The 12,922-nt window shown below is 52.8% G+C and overlaps 4 protein-coding genes across 4 annotated transcripts; all 4 read right to left on the reverse strand.

The window, feature by feature from the left end:
• Positions 1-356: 356 nt before the first annotated feature.
• HER10_EVM0011469 (uncharacterized protein) lies at positions 357-2,744 on the reverse strand (the record flags this gene model as incomplete). Its single annotated transcript, XM_035480902.1, has 2 exons — positions 357-2,052; positions 2,230-2,744. The coding sequence occupies 2 exons, from the start codon at positions 2,742-2,744 to the stop codon at positions 357-359; spliced, it is 2,211 nt and encodes a 736-aa protein (XP_035331853.1).
• Positions 2,745-4,516: 1,772 nt separating this feature from the next.
• Positions 4,517-5,910, reverse strand: HER10_EVM0008620 (eukaryotic ribosomal protein L18). The gene is made up of 4 exons (XM_035478135.1): positions 5,807-5,910; positions 5,353-5,457; positions 4,924-5,288; positions 4,517-4,862 (listed from the first exon to the last, which is right to left on the reverse strand). The coding sequence occupies exons 1-4, from the start codon at positions 5,808-5,810 to the stop codon at positions 4,785-4,787; spliced, it is 552 nt and encodes a 183-aa protein (XP_035331675.1). The 5' UTR covers positions 5,811-5,910; the 3' UTR covers positions 4,517-4,784.
• Positions 5,911-6,301: 391 nt separating this feature from the next.
• On the reverse strand, positions 6,302-8,870 carry HER10_EVM0011501 (uncharacterized protein). Its single transcript, XM_035480933.1, has 5 exons — positions 7,985-8,870; positions 7,494-7,850; positions 7,148-7,423; positions 6,952-7,088; positions 6,302-6,899 (listed from the first exon to the last, which is right to left on the reverse strand). Exons 1-5 carry the CDS (start codon positions 7,991-7,993, stop codon positions 6,656-6,658), a joined length of 1,023 nt encoding a protein of 340 aa, XP_035331856.1. The 5' UTR covers positions 7,994-8,870; the 3' UTR covers positions 6,302-6,655.
• Positions 8,871-10,395: 1,525 nt separating this feature from the next.
• HER10_EVM0009831 (uncharacterized protein) lies at positions 10,396-12,542 on the reverse strand. Its single transcript, XM_035479304.1, has 6 exons — positions 12,059-12,542; positions 11,536-11,592; positions 11,375-11,474; positions 11,103-11,323; positions 10,920-10,993; positions 10,396-10,858 (listed from the first exon to the last, which is right to left on the reverse strand). The coding sequence occupies exons 1-6, from the start codon at positions 12,139-12,141 to the stop codon at positions 10,806-10,808; spliced, it is 588 nt and encodes a 195-aa protein (XP_035331744.1). The 5' UTR covers positions 12,142-12,542; the 3' UTR covers positions 10,396-10,805.
• Between the last annotated feature and the right edge of the window lie 380 nt (positions 12,543-12,922).

Below are 12,922 nucleotides of genomic sequence, written 5' to 3' on the forward strand. Positions count from 1 at the left end.
TCCGTCAATCTATAGCTAGTCTTATGGACCAAACACTGACTTATACCTTTCTCCTTTGGAACCTACGCACCAAATTCAGAACCAAGTGTGAGATTCGGGGAAAAGAACGCAGAATATAGATACTGTCTGTACGGGTGCGCTGCCAGGTTTTCCTGAATGAGCCATCATCGTCATAAATGAGGAAATATTCAACAAGCTCTTAACATTAACGGAGGCCAGTAACAGTGTCTACGCATTGAACTATGTGTTATCTTCTACTCATTTCTGGACAAAATTCGTTGGTACGCTCATCGCAGACAGCGAGTTACAAGGATCGTGGCCTCAGTCCTTGCTCGTCGCACCCAACACCTTGCGCCCTAGACAATAGCCACAACCTGTTCCCAAACCCCCGACTTGATGAGCGCTGCGTTGTCTGGGGCTGTCTGAAAGAGTAATGCTATGAGAATGCAGCGGAATATGATCATATCGTCCGTTGTCTTTTCGTTAGCCACATCTCCTCCATCACGTTGCTGGAATCGCCGTTTCCGATAGGAGCTGTCGGCCCTGGATGAGGCCACCTTGTCCAACCTGTCTAGCATCTGATGAGTATTCAACAGCTCCCACTTCTTGTTGTAATGAGCGCATGCAAGGTATTTCAGGTCTTTATCGCGCGGCTTCATCTGTGCAGCCAAGGGTACCAAGATCTCCTCAGAGTCTTCTTCTTGATTCCCAGTGTTCTTGATTGAGCGGTTCTTGACATCGAAGCTCTTTTCTGGTTTCCAGTCGCTCCGTGTGCCCTCGAGAGTTTCCGGAGTGAGGCCAATGGAATTCATCAAGTCTTCGATCCATTCCAGTGTGTTAGAATGGAGGTGCCAGACAGTCTGGTCCAGTTCATCAGGAACTGGACTAGTTGAGTCATCTTTCTTTGGTGCCTTCTCATCCGCTAGCATCAACACGAGAGTCGTGTTGCAAATGCGAATTGCGCGAGAATGAGTGGAGGATGTGTTGTGGTTGGGGTTCAGGAACCAGCGATCCAGCAGCTGGAGTTGCAGATGAATGATGCGTCTCAAGTATGCCGCGACTGCTGGATGGTATTTGGAAAACCAGGTTCGAAAGGTCTTATCGTTGTGAAGCAGCTTCATGCATAGATGAAGTACAATCTTGAGGCCAACAGCAGGCTTCGTTGCGCCCGCTCCCTGGCACTGCAACTGGTGGTAGATTGATCGTTTAGTCTCCATGAAAACGGCCTCGAGTGTTTCACCTTTGACCCTTCCCAGTTCATTCATCCCATCATTGACCCATTGAATGACGTTCTGGTCCCAGTCCGAGGTCTGAAGCGACACAGGCCAATCGGACATGTCGTCCCCTTTGATGCTTTCTCTTGTGACATTCGTCCAGAAGTGTCCATTCAGAGCGAGAAGCGTAAGAGGAGGCCTTTTGCTCAGCAAGTCCGTAGGGAATAATGTAGGCACATATCGTGGCGTGGTAGCCAGGAACAGCCCGACAATGGGCATGTATTGTTCATGGGAGAGGCCTCCATAGTCCAACATGAAGCCACCCTGTGCTCCGGAATGCATATCCGCCATGGACAACTTAAGCATATATCTTAATACCTCGACGCGGTGATGGCTGTTGCTTAGATTTATGACACTCAATGGGTTATTGGGCCCGGCACTGAAAAGTGATTGCCGGTCGGCCTCTATGGCTGCGCGTGAGTGGGATATGGCTGCATGGAGACGGGATAGGCTGTGGTACGACAACAGCTTCTCTCTCTTGTCTTTCTTCTGAAGGGCGTCCTTACCCGCCTTGGTCTTGTCGTACAGCCACTGGAGTCCAAAGATACCGGGGATATTGCGAGAATCGTCTTGATCTTGCTGTCGTTTGCTGTACTGCGAATAGGCTCCAAGAACACCAAGTATTGGGTGTTGGCGGAAGTCAAACTGAAATCCATAACCAAAGATCACAGGGAAATTTGACGATGGGTCGGTGGGCCACTTCGCCCAACCCGGTGTTGTTGAAGCGGCTGTAACAATAACCCCAATCTGCGCGTACGCAGGAGCGGCCACGAGGTCGCTGGGTAGGTAGTCAGCAGTGACTTCCCGTCTACCCAAGTCGTCTCGAGGGTTTATTTTGTCCAGTCCAACTCTGTGGAAAAAGTCAATCCAGGTTGCGGCAGGCCTGTTCTCGGAATGGGCGGAGGTCTGCTTGGGGAGAAAATAGCGGAGGATCGTTGTTAAAGCACTTTTCAACCCCTCGGAGTCCTTCTCGGTGTTTTTGTCGTCGATGGTGTTTTGACACGCTATGTGCTTCTCTGGATCCGTGTACCTGGTTCTCTCTCCGCAGATCTCGTCAATGTCGCTCCCAGGAATGGTTCCGTCGTACTCTTTTTTGATGTTGTCGATGTCCGCCTCCACCCACTTCCTCAAGGTCTGCATACGGAAGATGGGAGTAATGACAGTGTATTCGTATGTCCATTGGCGCCAGTTCCATTGTCTCGAGCTCTCTTTTGACCACTTTTCTCCAATGGCAAGGCGATTTGTCGTTCTACTCCCTTGTCCAGGTGCGATAATGGTCTGAACGATGGGAACCAGAGCAAACAAAAGCGCCACAGCACCAACGATGACAGTAAAGGCAAAGGTTATGGGGTCCCAATCATACTTCGAATCATCGGACTTTTGAGCTCCGTTCAGAATTTGAACCAGGTTTCGAAGCAGACAGTCAGTCGAGTTGCTGTCCTGGGGACAAGTGGAGGCTTCGGTATCCATGGCAAAAGTGTAGAAGAATGAGATGATTCGTGCATGGCATGGACTAGAAGGCTGAATGGAAGAAGCCCGAGTCCTTAGATATAGAATTGGGAATCCTCATTGCGAAGGCCTTGCGTGAGACAGATCTCTCAAAAAGAGAAAGGAACACTATGCGATTAAACATGGGATTTCAGTAGTCATTCTATCACATCAATATCTGTGACTTGTCGCGCAGCTGAAGTTGTGGATTGGCTCGCTTGGGAGATGATTGATGCAAATCCATACAGACACAACATGGTCTCAAGATAACACTAAACCGGTTCTGATCTCGAAGTATCTCGGTATGCTAGGGCAAGTCGGGTTGTCCGCATCAGAAATCTCAGCCTCACGCGTGAGATTTCCGGGCGAGTGCGAAGGTGCTGACAATTGTGCTCTCGCGGAGCCGAATTACCGTCCGATATATGCAAGGAGTGCTACAAAAAGCCTCTTGGCGCATATGTATCTTGATCAGGCCGGCTTCAGCTCTTCTTCAAAGAGCAATGCTTGAGTGCTGGGTTGAGACACCGTTTGCTTTTCTTCCTTCTGGTAGGAGCATTTACTCGTCAGAGAGCTATCAGGGAGCAGGGCGTGGTATGCATTTCAAAAACTAGCCAAGAAGCATCACTCGATTATTATTTGCTTACTCTAAAGGAAAGGGGGAAAAAAAAAAAGGTGCCTCACTCTCTTCGATGGTAGAATTGCCTCATGGCTTGCAACATGCATCGCGGCTCACAGATGCAGGAGTGAGTCAATATTGACAGAAACGAGTTCAGCTGAACCCATCCTGACCTGGATCAGTTCTCACTTACTGTAATGATCGGCAAAGTCACAGCAGAGACAGACTGGTCCCACCTCTATTTCTCGACGACGGCCGACGGGATGAAGCAGCTGGTAACAATCCATATGCCTGCCGGCAGGCAGACTTGCATTTACGGCGGACTTGTATGCATTCCACCCGCTAAAGCCGGATTGCCGTCTGTATCACGATGATTCCCGTTAGAATCTCTGTTCTGGTGTGAAGGGAAAGACAAAAGGCGCCTCTAGGCATATGAAGCGTCATGAGGACTATAGGTAGATGGAGAGACTGGCTCCTCCTCACATCAACAGTGCACCTAAAACCAAGAGGAACTCTACTCGAGTATATCCGCCCCAAGTTTTGGCAGTCTATCAGAACCAACCGGGCCAATGATGCGCTGTGAAACGAACTGTAGGTCACAAATCCTTCCCGCTCTTCCCATCGTTGCAACCTAAAAGCTACTACTGCCTTTGCCAATTTGTGTTTCTTAGAAAGGTCTAGGCTTACGGTGTGCAAAAGTGAAACAGGGTGAAGATAAGTAAGAAATATTCAATCTCGGAAGTAGTCATAGAGGTCAAACGCAGAGTTTGGTTGTTTCGAGGATCATTCTTGCGATGGCTACATGTCATCATGTAGATGGGACTAGCTAGAGTCTGGAACGTGGGGTTAGGTAGAGTGAAATCGGAAAGGGTGAAAAAGGTGGTTAAGGACTGATGACGGCAGTTTGTCGTCGATTTGAGAGGCGGGGACAATAGTACCGTCCAGTACTCATCAGCGAGAAGGGAGCACACCTCTGGTAAAACAGACTTCACCTTCCATGTATAAGCTGCTCTTCAACGACCACAGTTGGTTTACCAACCAACATAGACGTGGTTGGAATCACATCTAACACACAGCATCACACACATGCGAGTCACAGAGAGGGGCAAGTCCAAAATGAAAGTGGTAAAAAAACCCAAGCCCAAGAGATGCCATTCGACGCCGTTAAGAGAAGGTTTCGTAGTCGTCAATTCTTCTTTTTTGGATACCTAACCACGCCATACCATGCAAGAAAAAGTGTTCCCTGTAAAGCACGACAGGAGGCGCAGGGGATATCTCAACCCCACGCCACCCGTCTTGTGATAGCGTTGTTCTTGCTTTTGGTCCATACCTGCGCGACCAGGCCACGCACGACCGAACCCCAGAGTGAAAAAGAGCCAAGCAATGATGGAAGATACCACCAACGCTTAGACCTTGAAACCGCGGGACCTTCTGCGACCACGGGCCTTCTCGAACTTGCGGCCCTTGGACTCGACGTAGGGCTTCTGCAGAGGGTATTAGTGCTGTTCTCGTAGAATCTTCTATGAACGAGAAGTATGATCGTACCTTGTGCTTGTGGGGACCCATGCCGAAGTGCTTGAAGGCCTCACGGGAGTTCTTGGGTCCGCGGAGGAGGAGGGTGTTGCCACCGGTGGGGGCGCGGAGGGCGAGCTGGTCGAGGGTGATGGCCTCGCCGCCGGCAGCGGTGATGCGAGCGCGGGCGGTGGCGGTGAAGCGCAGGGCAGCGACGGTCAGCTTGGGGACGGTCAGGAGACGGTTGTCGTCAGTGACGGTTCCGACGATGACGACGGTGCGCTTGTCCTCCTTGTCCAGGTTGCCGACAATGCGGGAGATGGAGACGGGAGGGCGGTTGATGCGCGACATGAAGAGACGGCGCAGGATGACCTTGTTGAAGTTGGAGTCGGTGCGACCTGCAGTGGGTTAGTCGATTTTCTTTCGTTCGTCGCCGGGTTCTTGGATCGAGGAAAAACGTACGGGTCAAGAAGCGGTACAGCTTCACGAGAAGCTTGAGGTACACATTGTCGCTCTTGGGAGCCTTGCGGTGCGTGCTGCGCACGTGGTGGCGGTCGAGATCGATACCTATAAACGGGGGTGAAGAGCCCAATCGTCAGCCTTTTGGTTCAAGCATGCTCTGAATGCAGGCGAGAAAAGTCCATCATCCATCGACCACGATGCGCTGAGCCCTATTTCGAATCTATTTCTCCCCGCAGAGCGCAGGAGTAGAGACGAAGGCATCATCATCTTGTGGTGAGGAGAGGATTCCTTTTCCTTTCGCCGCGCCAAGTTCGCAGAAGAGGCAACGGCAGATCCAATTCATCTCGCACCATGTCCAGGTATTTCGACGAGGACAATCAGCGAGACGCAAAAGGACCGCGCGTTGCACAATTCCACTCGCATGTAAAGGCTTGAATGGGAAGTTCCTACGTACCCATTTTGTCGATAGACTCCCGAAGTTGGCGAATTGAGTCAAATGGGCGGCCGTGATGTTGTCGTCGTCGGTGTAAAAGAGAAACTTTCAAAAGATTTCCGCCGGGCCACACTAGAATTACGCTCTCCTCGCCAGGCGGAAAAATCGGGCTGTGTGGGCTTTAGGGCAACTGAAATCAACGTCGAGTGGATCAATAAATTTTCCGGTGGGTCCTTTTCTTCCAGAGGGGCGCTCCTGCTGAACGGTGGACCTGCACGGACCCACTCTGTGGAAAGTCCGCAGGGTCCCCTGCATTCTCGGTCAGCCTCGGTGAGACCTCTTTTTCGGTCAAGGCAATGTTGACCGAGGTACCTCGGTGCATGTCGATATGGCCAGAGAACTTTTCACGAAGGGACGAATGGCAAAGAGTCTCATTCTTATCTCCTTGCTAAAATATTGTATGGGCATTTACCACCTCACCAGGATAAAAGACACTCTTGTGAGCTCGATCCATGTCTTGTATTGAGCTAATGCTTGGTCTACCCATTTGGTTATTTGTGCATCGATCCTTCTGGGAAAGCGGTGCCCATTTCACGTTTCCATGATGCCATGCAGGAAAGTCGCATGGCGTCCTCGCCTCTCTTGGAGTCTTTTTGTAATACATTATCAAAACACTGGTGATTGAAATGCCAGGTTGGAAAGGTGCAACCCGGGAAGAGGCAGTTTCTCTGCCTCGGTGTGACTGCTATGCCAGCCACCGTCTAATAAAGGCACCCCATTGATCCTGGTGATCATTGGAATCCTCATACCGAAGATCCCCTTGACGAGCCCGATCGGATGTAAATAAAGTCATGTGAGCTACATCTCATCTCAGAGAGCAGCCTCGCCGTCACCATCAGGCTTGAGGGAGACCAAGAAGTCGCGCGACAGCTCAAAACTGAGCCAGCTGGATGCCATGCTTGGCGCAACCTTGAGAAGGTTAGGGACGATGCCCTTGTACAGGCCTTTGACGCCCTCCTGAGCAATGATGACCCGAATGGCGTCAGTGATGCCCTTGTACTGGTAGCCCATGCCCGTCATGGTGTTAATCTGGAATCTTCGGCGAAGGACGTCGCTACGTTTGTTAGCAAGACAAACAATGCCTCATGTCAGCCAAGTCGACTCACAAGGGATAAGTGCAGGTCTGAGCAACAGCTCCAGAGATGGCACCAGCAAGCAGCTTCCTGACGGCGCTGGGGTTCTTGTCACCCTCGGGGGTTAGGTACTTGCGTACATACTCGTAGACCATGAAGTTGAGGCCGACCTGTTTTGTCAAGTTAGAGTCTAGGACCAATTTCATCTCAAGACAGGGAAACCACGTACGTAGGGGGCAACACCAGCGACGGTGGGGATGATGCCTCGGTACAGGGCAGAGATACCGCCCTCAGTCTTGTACATGGTGCCCATAACAGTCCACATGCCCGGGAGCTTCTCGGCTCTAGGGCCCAGCTCTGCAAAGGAAGCAGTCTGGATAGACAGTCGAGTGCGAACAATGTCAAGGGGATATGTGCAGAAGACGGAAGTGATACCAGCGATACCACCACACGTCAGACGGGCGAGAGGAGAGAGGTCTGCGCCGGGAGAAGACTCAAAGAAGTTCTGTGAGTCGTGCTGTGTTAGCCTTGGTTCTTTGCACCGGCTAAGGTGGTCAAAAGCGCATGGTACTCACCCGCTTGTAAAAGTTGTAACTGCCGAACTGAACAGCAGAGTACGGCACAATGCGCACACAGTTGGTGCCATTGCCAGCCATGAAGCCTCTCCAGCCTTCTTCCCTCCACATCTTGGCCAGACCTTGGCCGACAGACAGCTTGTAGGCATCGCGTCCTACGCTCTGAACCTGGAACAGGATCTTGAGGCGCTCGAGGGGGGAGACGACGGTTCGAGAGACGGCACCGGCAACACCGCCGGCACAGAAGGCGGCAACGACGGGCTGGGAAAAGGTATCGCGAAACCAGAGGTACTTGACCGGTTCCGGAGCTGGGCCCGGAGCATCAGCAGCAGCAGGGACCGCCGCGTCATTGAGAGACTGCCAGCGCAAAGTGGGTGTCAGCAAACCGTTGACTTGCCGCAGGGATTGCTTGGTAGATGGCCGGGCAGAGTGATGTAGCAGGACAGGAAGGATGGTAGAAAATGCAGCAGCTAGGAACGGTTAGCACTTACAGGCGACATGACTTCAGACTCTGGTCAAGGAGCAGTGCGGATGTGTGTGTATGCGTGTTATTGCAAGCGCAAAACTCGTGATTGACGACCACACTGCTGAACCTCCGAAGCCACCTTATTGCTATGACTGTGCTTGCATTTAAGGCTGTTGAGGGCAGGAGGCGGAAGAATCTCGTGGTACTCGATGAGGTTTGCGACTGTCTGGAGGAACAAGAAGGAGCGCTGAGAGGGAAAAGTATGCTTTGGGGGGAAAAAGAATGACCCAAAAAGTCCAAAGAAAAAAAGATTCAGAGATTCTAAGAGGAGAATGGTAACGACGACGAAGGCATAGTCGAGCGGACAGTAGATGGAGAGGAGAGGGATTCGAGCATCAAAGGTGACTCGTGGCCGCGAGCTGGTGCGGCTGGGAGGTGGTCGTGTGTATCGCGGGTTTTTCTGGTTGCTGGGTTTGGACGAGGGTATTTCGCATGTGCCGCGGTTAAGCTGACAATGACAACAAGGTATGGCAGGGGCAGGGCGCTTCGATTCGGTTGACGAGGGTAAACGAGTGGTCGACGAATTGATGATTTGGCACGAAGCAGACGAGGATCGTTTCGAGGGATGCGCGAGCAAGAAACCCTTTGGTCGGGACGGGCAGAGGTTGAGGTGAGGTCGAGTATTAACAGAGTCGCTTCGGTCGACGGGGACGGGGACGGGAAGGAATAGCGACGAGACGGACGGTGAGGGGGGCCGGCTTAATTGACGAAAGGCGCGCAATGTGTGGAAGAGAGAGGTCGACAAGCTTGGAGCTTTTGCGCCGAGACCTTTGGTCTTTGGTCTTTGGATGCGGTGACAGGTCGTCTAGGGGCGAGGTGTGAGGAAGAGCTGGAGGTCGCGAGGAACGAATTAGCTGGTTGTGAAGGGGCGGACGCAGTGACCAGATCCCAACGACGCAGATCGAATTTCAGCTCCCTCCTGGGAACCTCGACGAAGTACTTGGGGTACTTGCGATGATGTACCTGACTCCAAATCTGAGGGGCTGCAGGGCAGTTGACAGCACTTCAATCAGCCCAAGGCGAACAGTTTCTAGGGGACCCCGCGGGCCATAGCGGCTGTGGCTCTCCCGCCGGCTCTGGGCACGGAAAGTGTCCGTTGGTCACCATAGGTAGCTGAGGAACCTCGGAATGTGTACATCTCGCCCGGTACCTCTACCTGTCCCTCTTGAGACGGCTGCTTCTTGTAACCTGAAGACTGGAAACCAACCACGGCGTACCCTTTATCCGCTGATACTATCCGTCAGAATTAAACCGGAAAATGATGTCAGCTGCCGGTACAGCTCGATTTAGTTGGCAACTTCCTCTCCTCTTCTTGAAATCACAATCTTGCTTCCTCTGAGTGGATGGAGTGCTCTCCGGCCTTGTTGCTCTCCTCGCTTTCAACTCCACTACCATGACGACAATCTGGGGGAAAATGGGGTACCCGGCTTCCGTATGTGAAAGGACTACCGGTACAGGCTCGCAAGGCACATGACCACATTGAGAGTCTTGGTATCCGGGAACTCATGATATGTCATCTCGCAGTCGCAGTGATAGAACAGGTAACACCACATCCCATCGGCACAGTTCAGCCAGGAATATGTGTTGCTTGCAATTACCAAGTGCACAAACATTGTTCGGCACCGCCAAACCTGCCTGGGCAAACTAACCCAAGCGACTCCCGCCAATCCCGAGAGCCAGGTCCGGCAGTGCCTCCATCCTCTCCCCTCATCCATATCGGCGGCGTCCGGGTCACATCAGCGCGAGTTTGCCGAGAAACCCTCCCTTCGGCACCCCGACCCTCCGGATCCTCCCTATCAACACCGAACTACCTGCCTTAGTCTTCGGAGAGCACCCCGCCCTCCTCCAGCTTTCCCCGCATTGCAACACGGAACGTTCTATTTGCTGTGTTGACGTTTAGCAAGCAAATAACAATCAGCTCGCTATCGCAAAGCAACCTGAGGTATGTACTGTCTAAGTACATGGGTAACCAAGATAGCCAGCAGGATTTTGGTAGTGGCAACTCGGTTTGCTTCATACTTTATAACTTTAGCCAATGATTTGGTAAACCTCTTAGCTAAAGTCACAGGGTATGTTGCCTACCTCACGTTCAATCTCCTTCTGTGGATGATTTCAACTAGTTGCGTTTCCACACCTTTTGTAAACCTCAAAGCCCCGACGTGCAGAGACGGCAGGCAATTCTTGTTGTAAACTGCTTCAATCACGCAGGAATTGCTTCAGCAACCATAAACACGTGGACTATTTCACTAGATGTTGCTCTAGAGGGGGTTCTCCCTGGCCAATGGATATGCGGTCGGTTGCTACACGGTCCAAAATAGATCAGGGTCATGGACGGATCATCACCAAATCAAAAACCAGTCATCTTTGGACTCAATTATGTCAAAGAGCTTCAAATTAAGCCATCAGACCACATCTGGAGGCTGCTGTGAAAAACCTACATGTCAATTTCTAACTACTAGGGGGTAATGCTTTCAAAAGACCGCCTCGCCAATAATTTCGCGCCGTTTCGCGTTCGTTTCCGAAACGTATGTCCCGCCGATATCGAGTCTGGATAGGTATGTCTGGTGACTCGGATGCTGCCAACTTCGGACAGCCCGGGGTGTCGTGTGCTAAACTCGAAGAAGCCGGACCGGTCGCATCGAGACTAAATATCTCCCAGAAGGTGAGGACACTTTACAGATCCAGGATTCAGATGGTGTGAGAGAGAGGAGAACCGGGTGAGAAATCAGAAAAACTTTTGGCACAGCCGCGCACAACCCGACAAGAGAAATTGCCAGGTATACTTATCACTCCGCAGCAACGTCCAGGTCGTCATGGGCAGGGGGAGGGCTGTCCAGTGCTGTTGTCGAATGTTAGCTTACTATGCACCCCAGCGCACACCTAGTCGCCGGTTTACGTACCCTTTCTATCGTCACCGTTGGTACCGTTCTCACGGGGTTCCCGGTCTTCGCGGTCTTCCTTGGCGTCTCGATCACTTCTGACCAGTCAGGATCACTAGTTCAAATTCGGCATTTCTGAGGGGCCCTTGGCCCGGGGGGGATTCTTTGGGAGAGTTCTTGAAAGTTCTAGGAGAGTCAACACACCGTCGGTCAGGGCTGCGGGAACGGTCGCGGGTGTCGCGTCTGTCGCCACGGTCATAGTCGCGGTCGCGGTCCCGGCGGTCGTCCTTTCGGGGAGAGTAGTCACGGGTGCTGCGACGAGGAGAAGGCGAGCGGCCACGACGGGGAGAGGAGCGGCGAGGAGCGCGCTCACGGTCACGACCAGAGTCGAAGCGCCATGAGGCGGAAGGAGGGGTGCGAGCCCACTGTAGTGTATCAGCAAACGTCCCTCAAAGCTGCGTCTCGTACCGCCTTACCTCAATCTTCAGGATGTCGTCGCGACCGATGCGCTTGTTGTGCATCTCATGGTAAGCATCGTCAGCATCGCGACGGTCCTCGTACTCGACAAAGGCAAACCTAGCATGGTGTCAGTCTTTTTTCGGATCTGTACGGATACGCGAGAGGAGAGTGAACTCACAGTCTGCTGGATGCCGAGCGAGGAGCAGGGATGTCGCATCGGACAAGGTGTCCATAGCTATATTCGAGTCAGAACGTCAGCACGTAGATACATACATGAGGTTATCCGTTTGTTCCGATATAGACCAAACGTCGGCCGTCGGCGGCGCAGCAAAAGGAAGCTGTATTGTGTTCGGTGCGCCACGGAGCGTTGGCAGGCCACAACGGCGCGGACAACGGGCGGTGGGTTGGGAGGAGGCAGCCCAAGCGAACGAGGACAGGACGCATCGACGGGGAAACGGAGGGCGAGGACGAGGACGGAAACGTAGGACGGGCGAGGGAGGCATCTTTGGGTTGATGCGTGAGGTTGGGAGCAGCGAATGCGAGAGCGGGAGGACGGGCGGAGGACGAATACGGAGGCGTGGGCGGGGAGCAGCGAGGCAAGGAGAGATGATCGGAAATCTCGGAAGGCTCTCGCGTGCCGGGAGGAAAACAGGACGGACGGAGGCATCGACGTGGGAGTTTCTGATATTCAGTTGACATACCGTTCGAATTCGTAGGCGAGGTCTCGGGCGCGAGTGCCGTGGCTGAAGCCAGTCACGTACAAGGTGGTGCCACCGCGCGACATGATGTTGGTGATGCTGACTTTTTGGCTGAAAGAGACTGAAAGAAATGTGAGGGTAGAGAAGAGAGAAGTGTGTGTCTCGCGATGGAGATTGAAACGAAGAACGGGGTTCTGATGGAGCAGAGCCTCGCGATGGGGGACAAGGTGGAAGAAGATGCGCGTTGGTGGTTTGGTGATGGAAGTGGTCGGAGGAGGAGGAGGAGAGGAAGCGAGAGGTCGCTCGGATCGGCCCTGGCGCAACAAAAAGATTTTGGCGTACGGAGTACGGAGTGAGTGCCTTACGGAAACGAGCTTGGAGGTACGTACCGGTGGAGCAGGGCCACCTCAAAACGACGTGGAAGGACGTCAGTTGCTCTGTTGGCACCGCGCTCGGAGCTGGAAAAGCTTACGTAAAGCGGTCCGCGTCCAGTGTTTGGTGGGTGTTTTGTACGAGGCAGTCACCGCTGGGGCCTCCTGCCTCCCATTCATTGGATTGCTCCAGGTAACTTAGTCAGTGACAGTCTGTCGCTGTGTGGCTCCTTCCAGAAGGCCAGGGGAGGTCGAAACGCGCTGCGCTGGCAGGTGCCTCCCGCTCACTGCGACACTGTTTCAGCAAGCACCCACAGCACCTCAGAAGCAATGGAAGGTAAGGGACGAAGTACCTACCTTGCTGAAGCTAACCAGAAACAGAGAGGTCAGGTACACCCGGCCCCTTCGGGTGCGAATGATGTCATTGCACACCAGGACAGGAAATCTATTTTGCAAACATTCCAAGGTGACCAAGGTGACCCAACACGCTCACCGA

Source organism: Colletotrichum scovillei (genome assembly GCF_011075155.1).
Source record: "Colletotrichum scovillei strain TJNH1 chromosome Unknown Contig00007, whole genome shotgun sequence".
Lineage (NCBI taxonomy): Eukaryota > Fungi > Ascomycota > Sordariomycetes > Glomerellales > Glomerellaceae > Colletotrichum > Colletotrichum scovillei.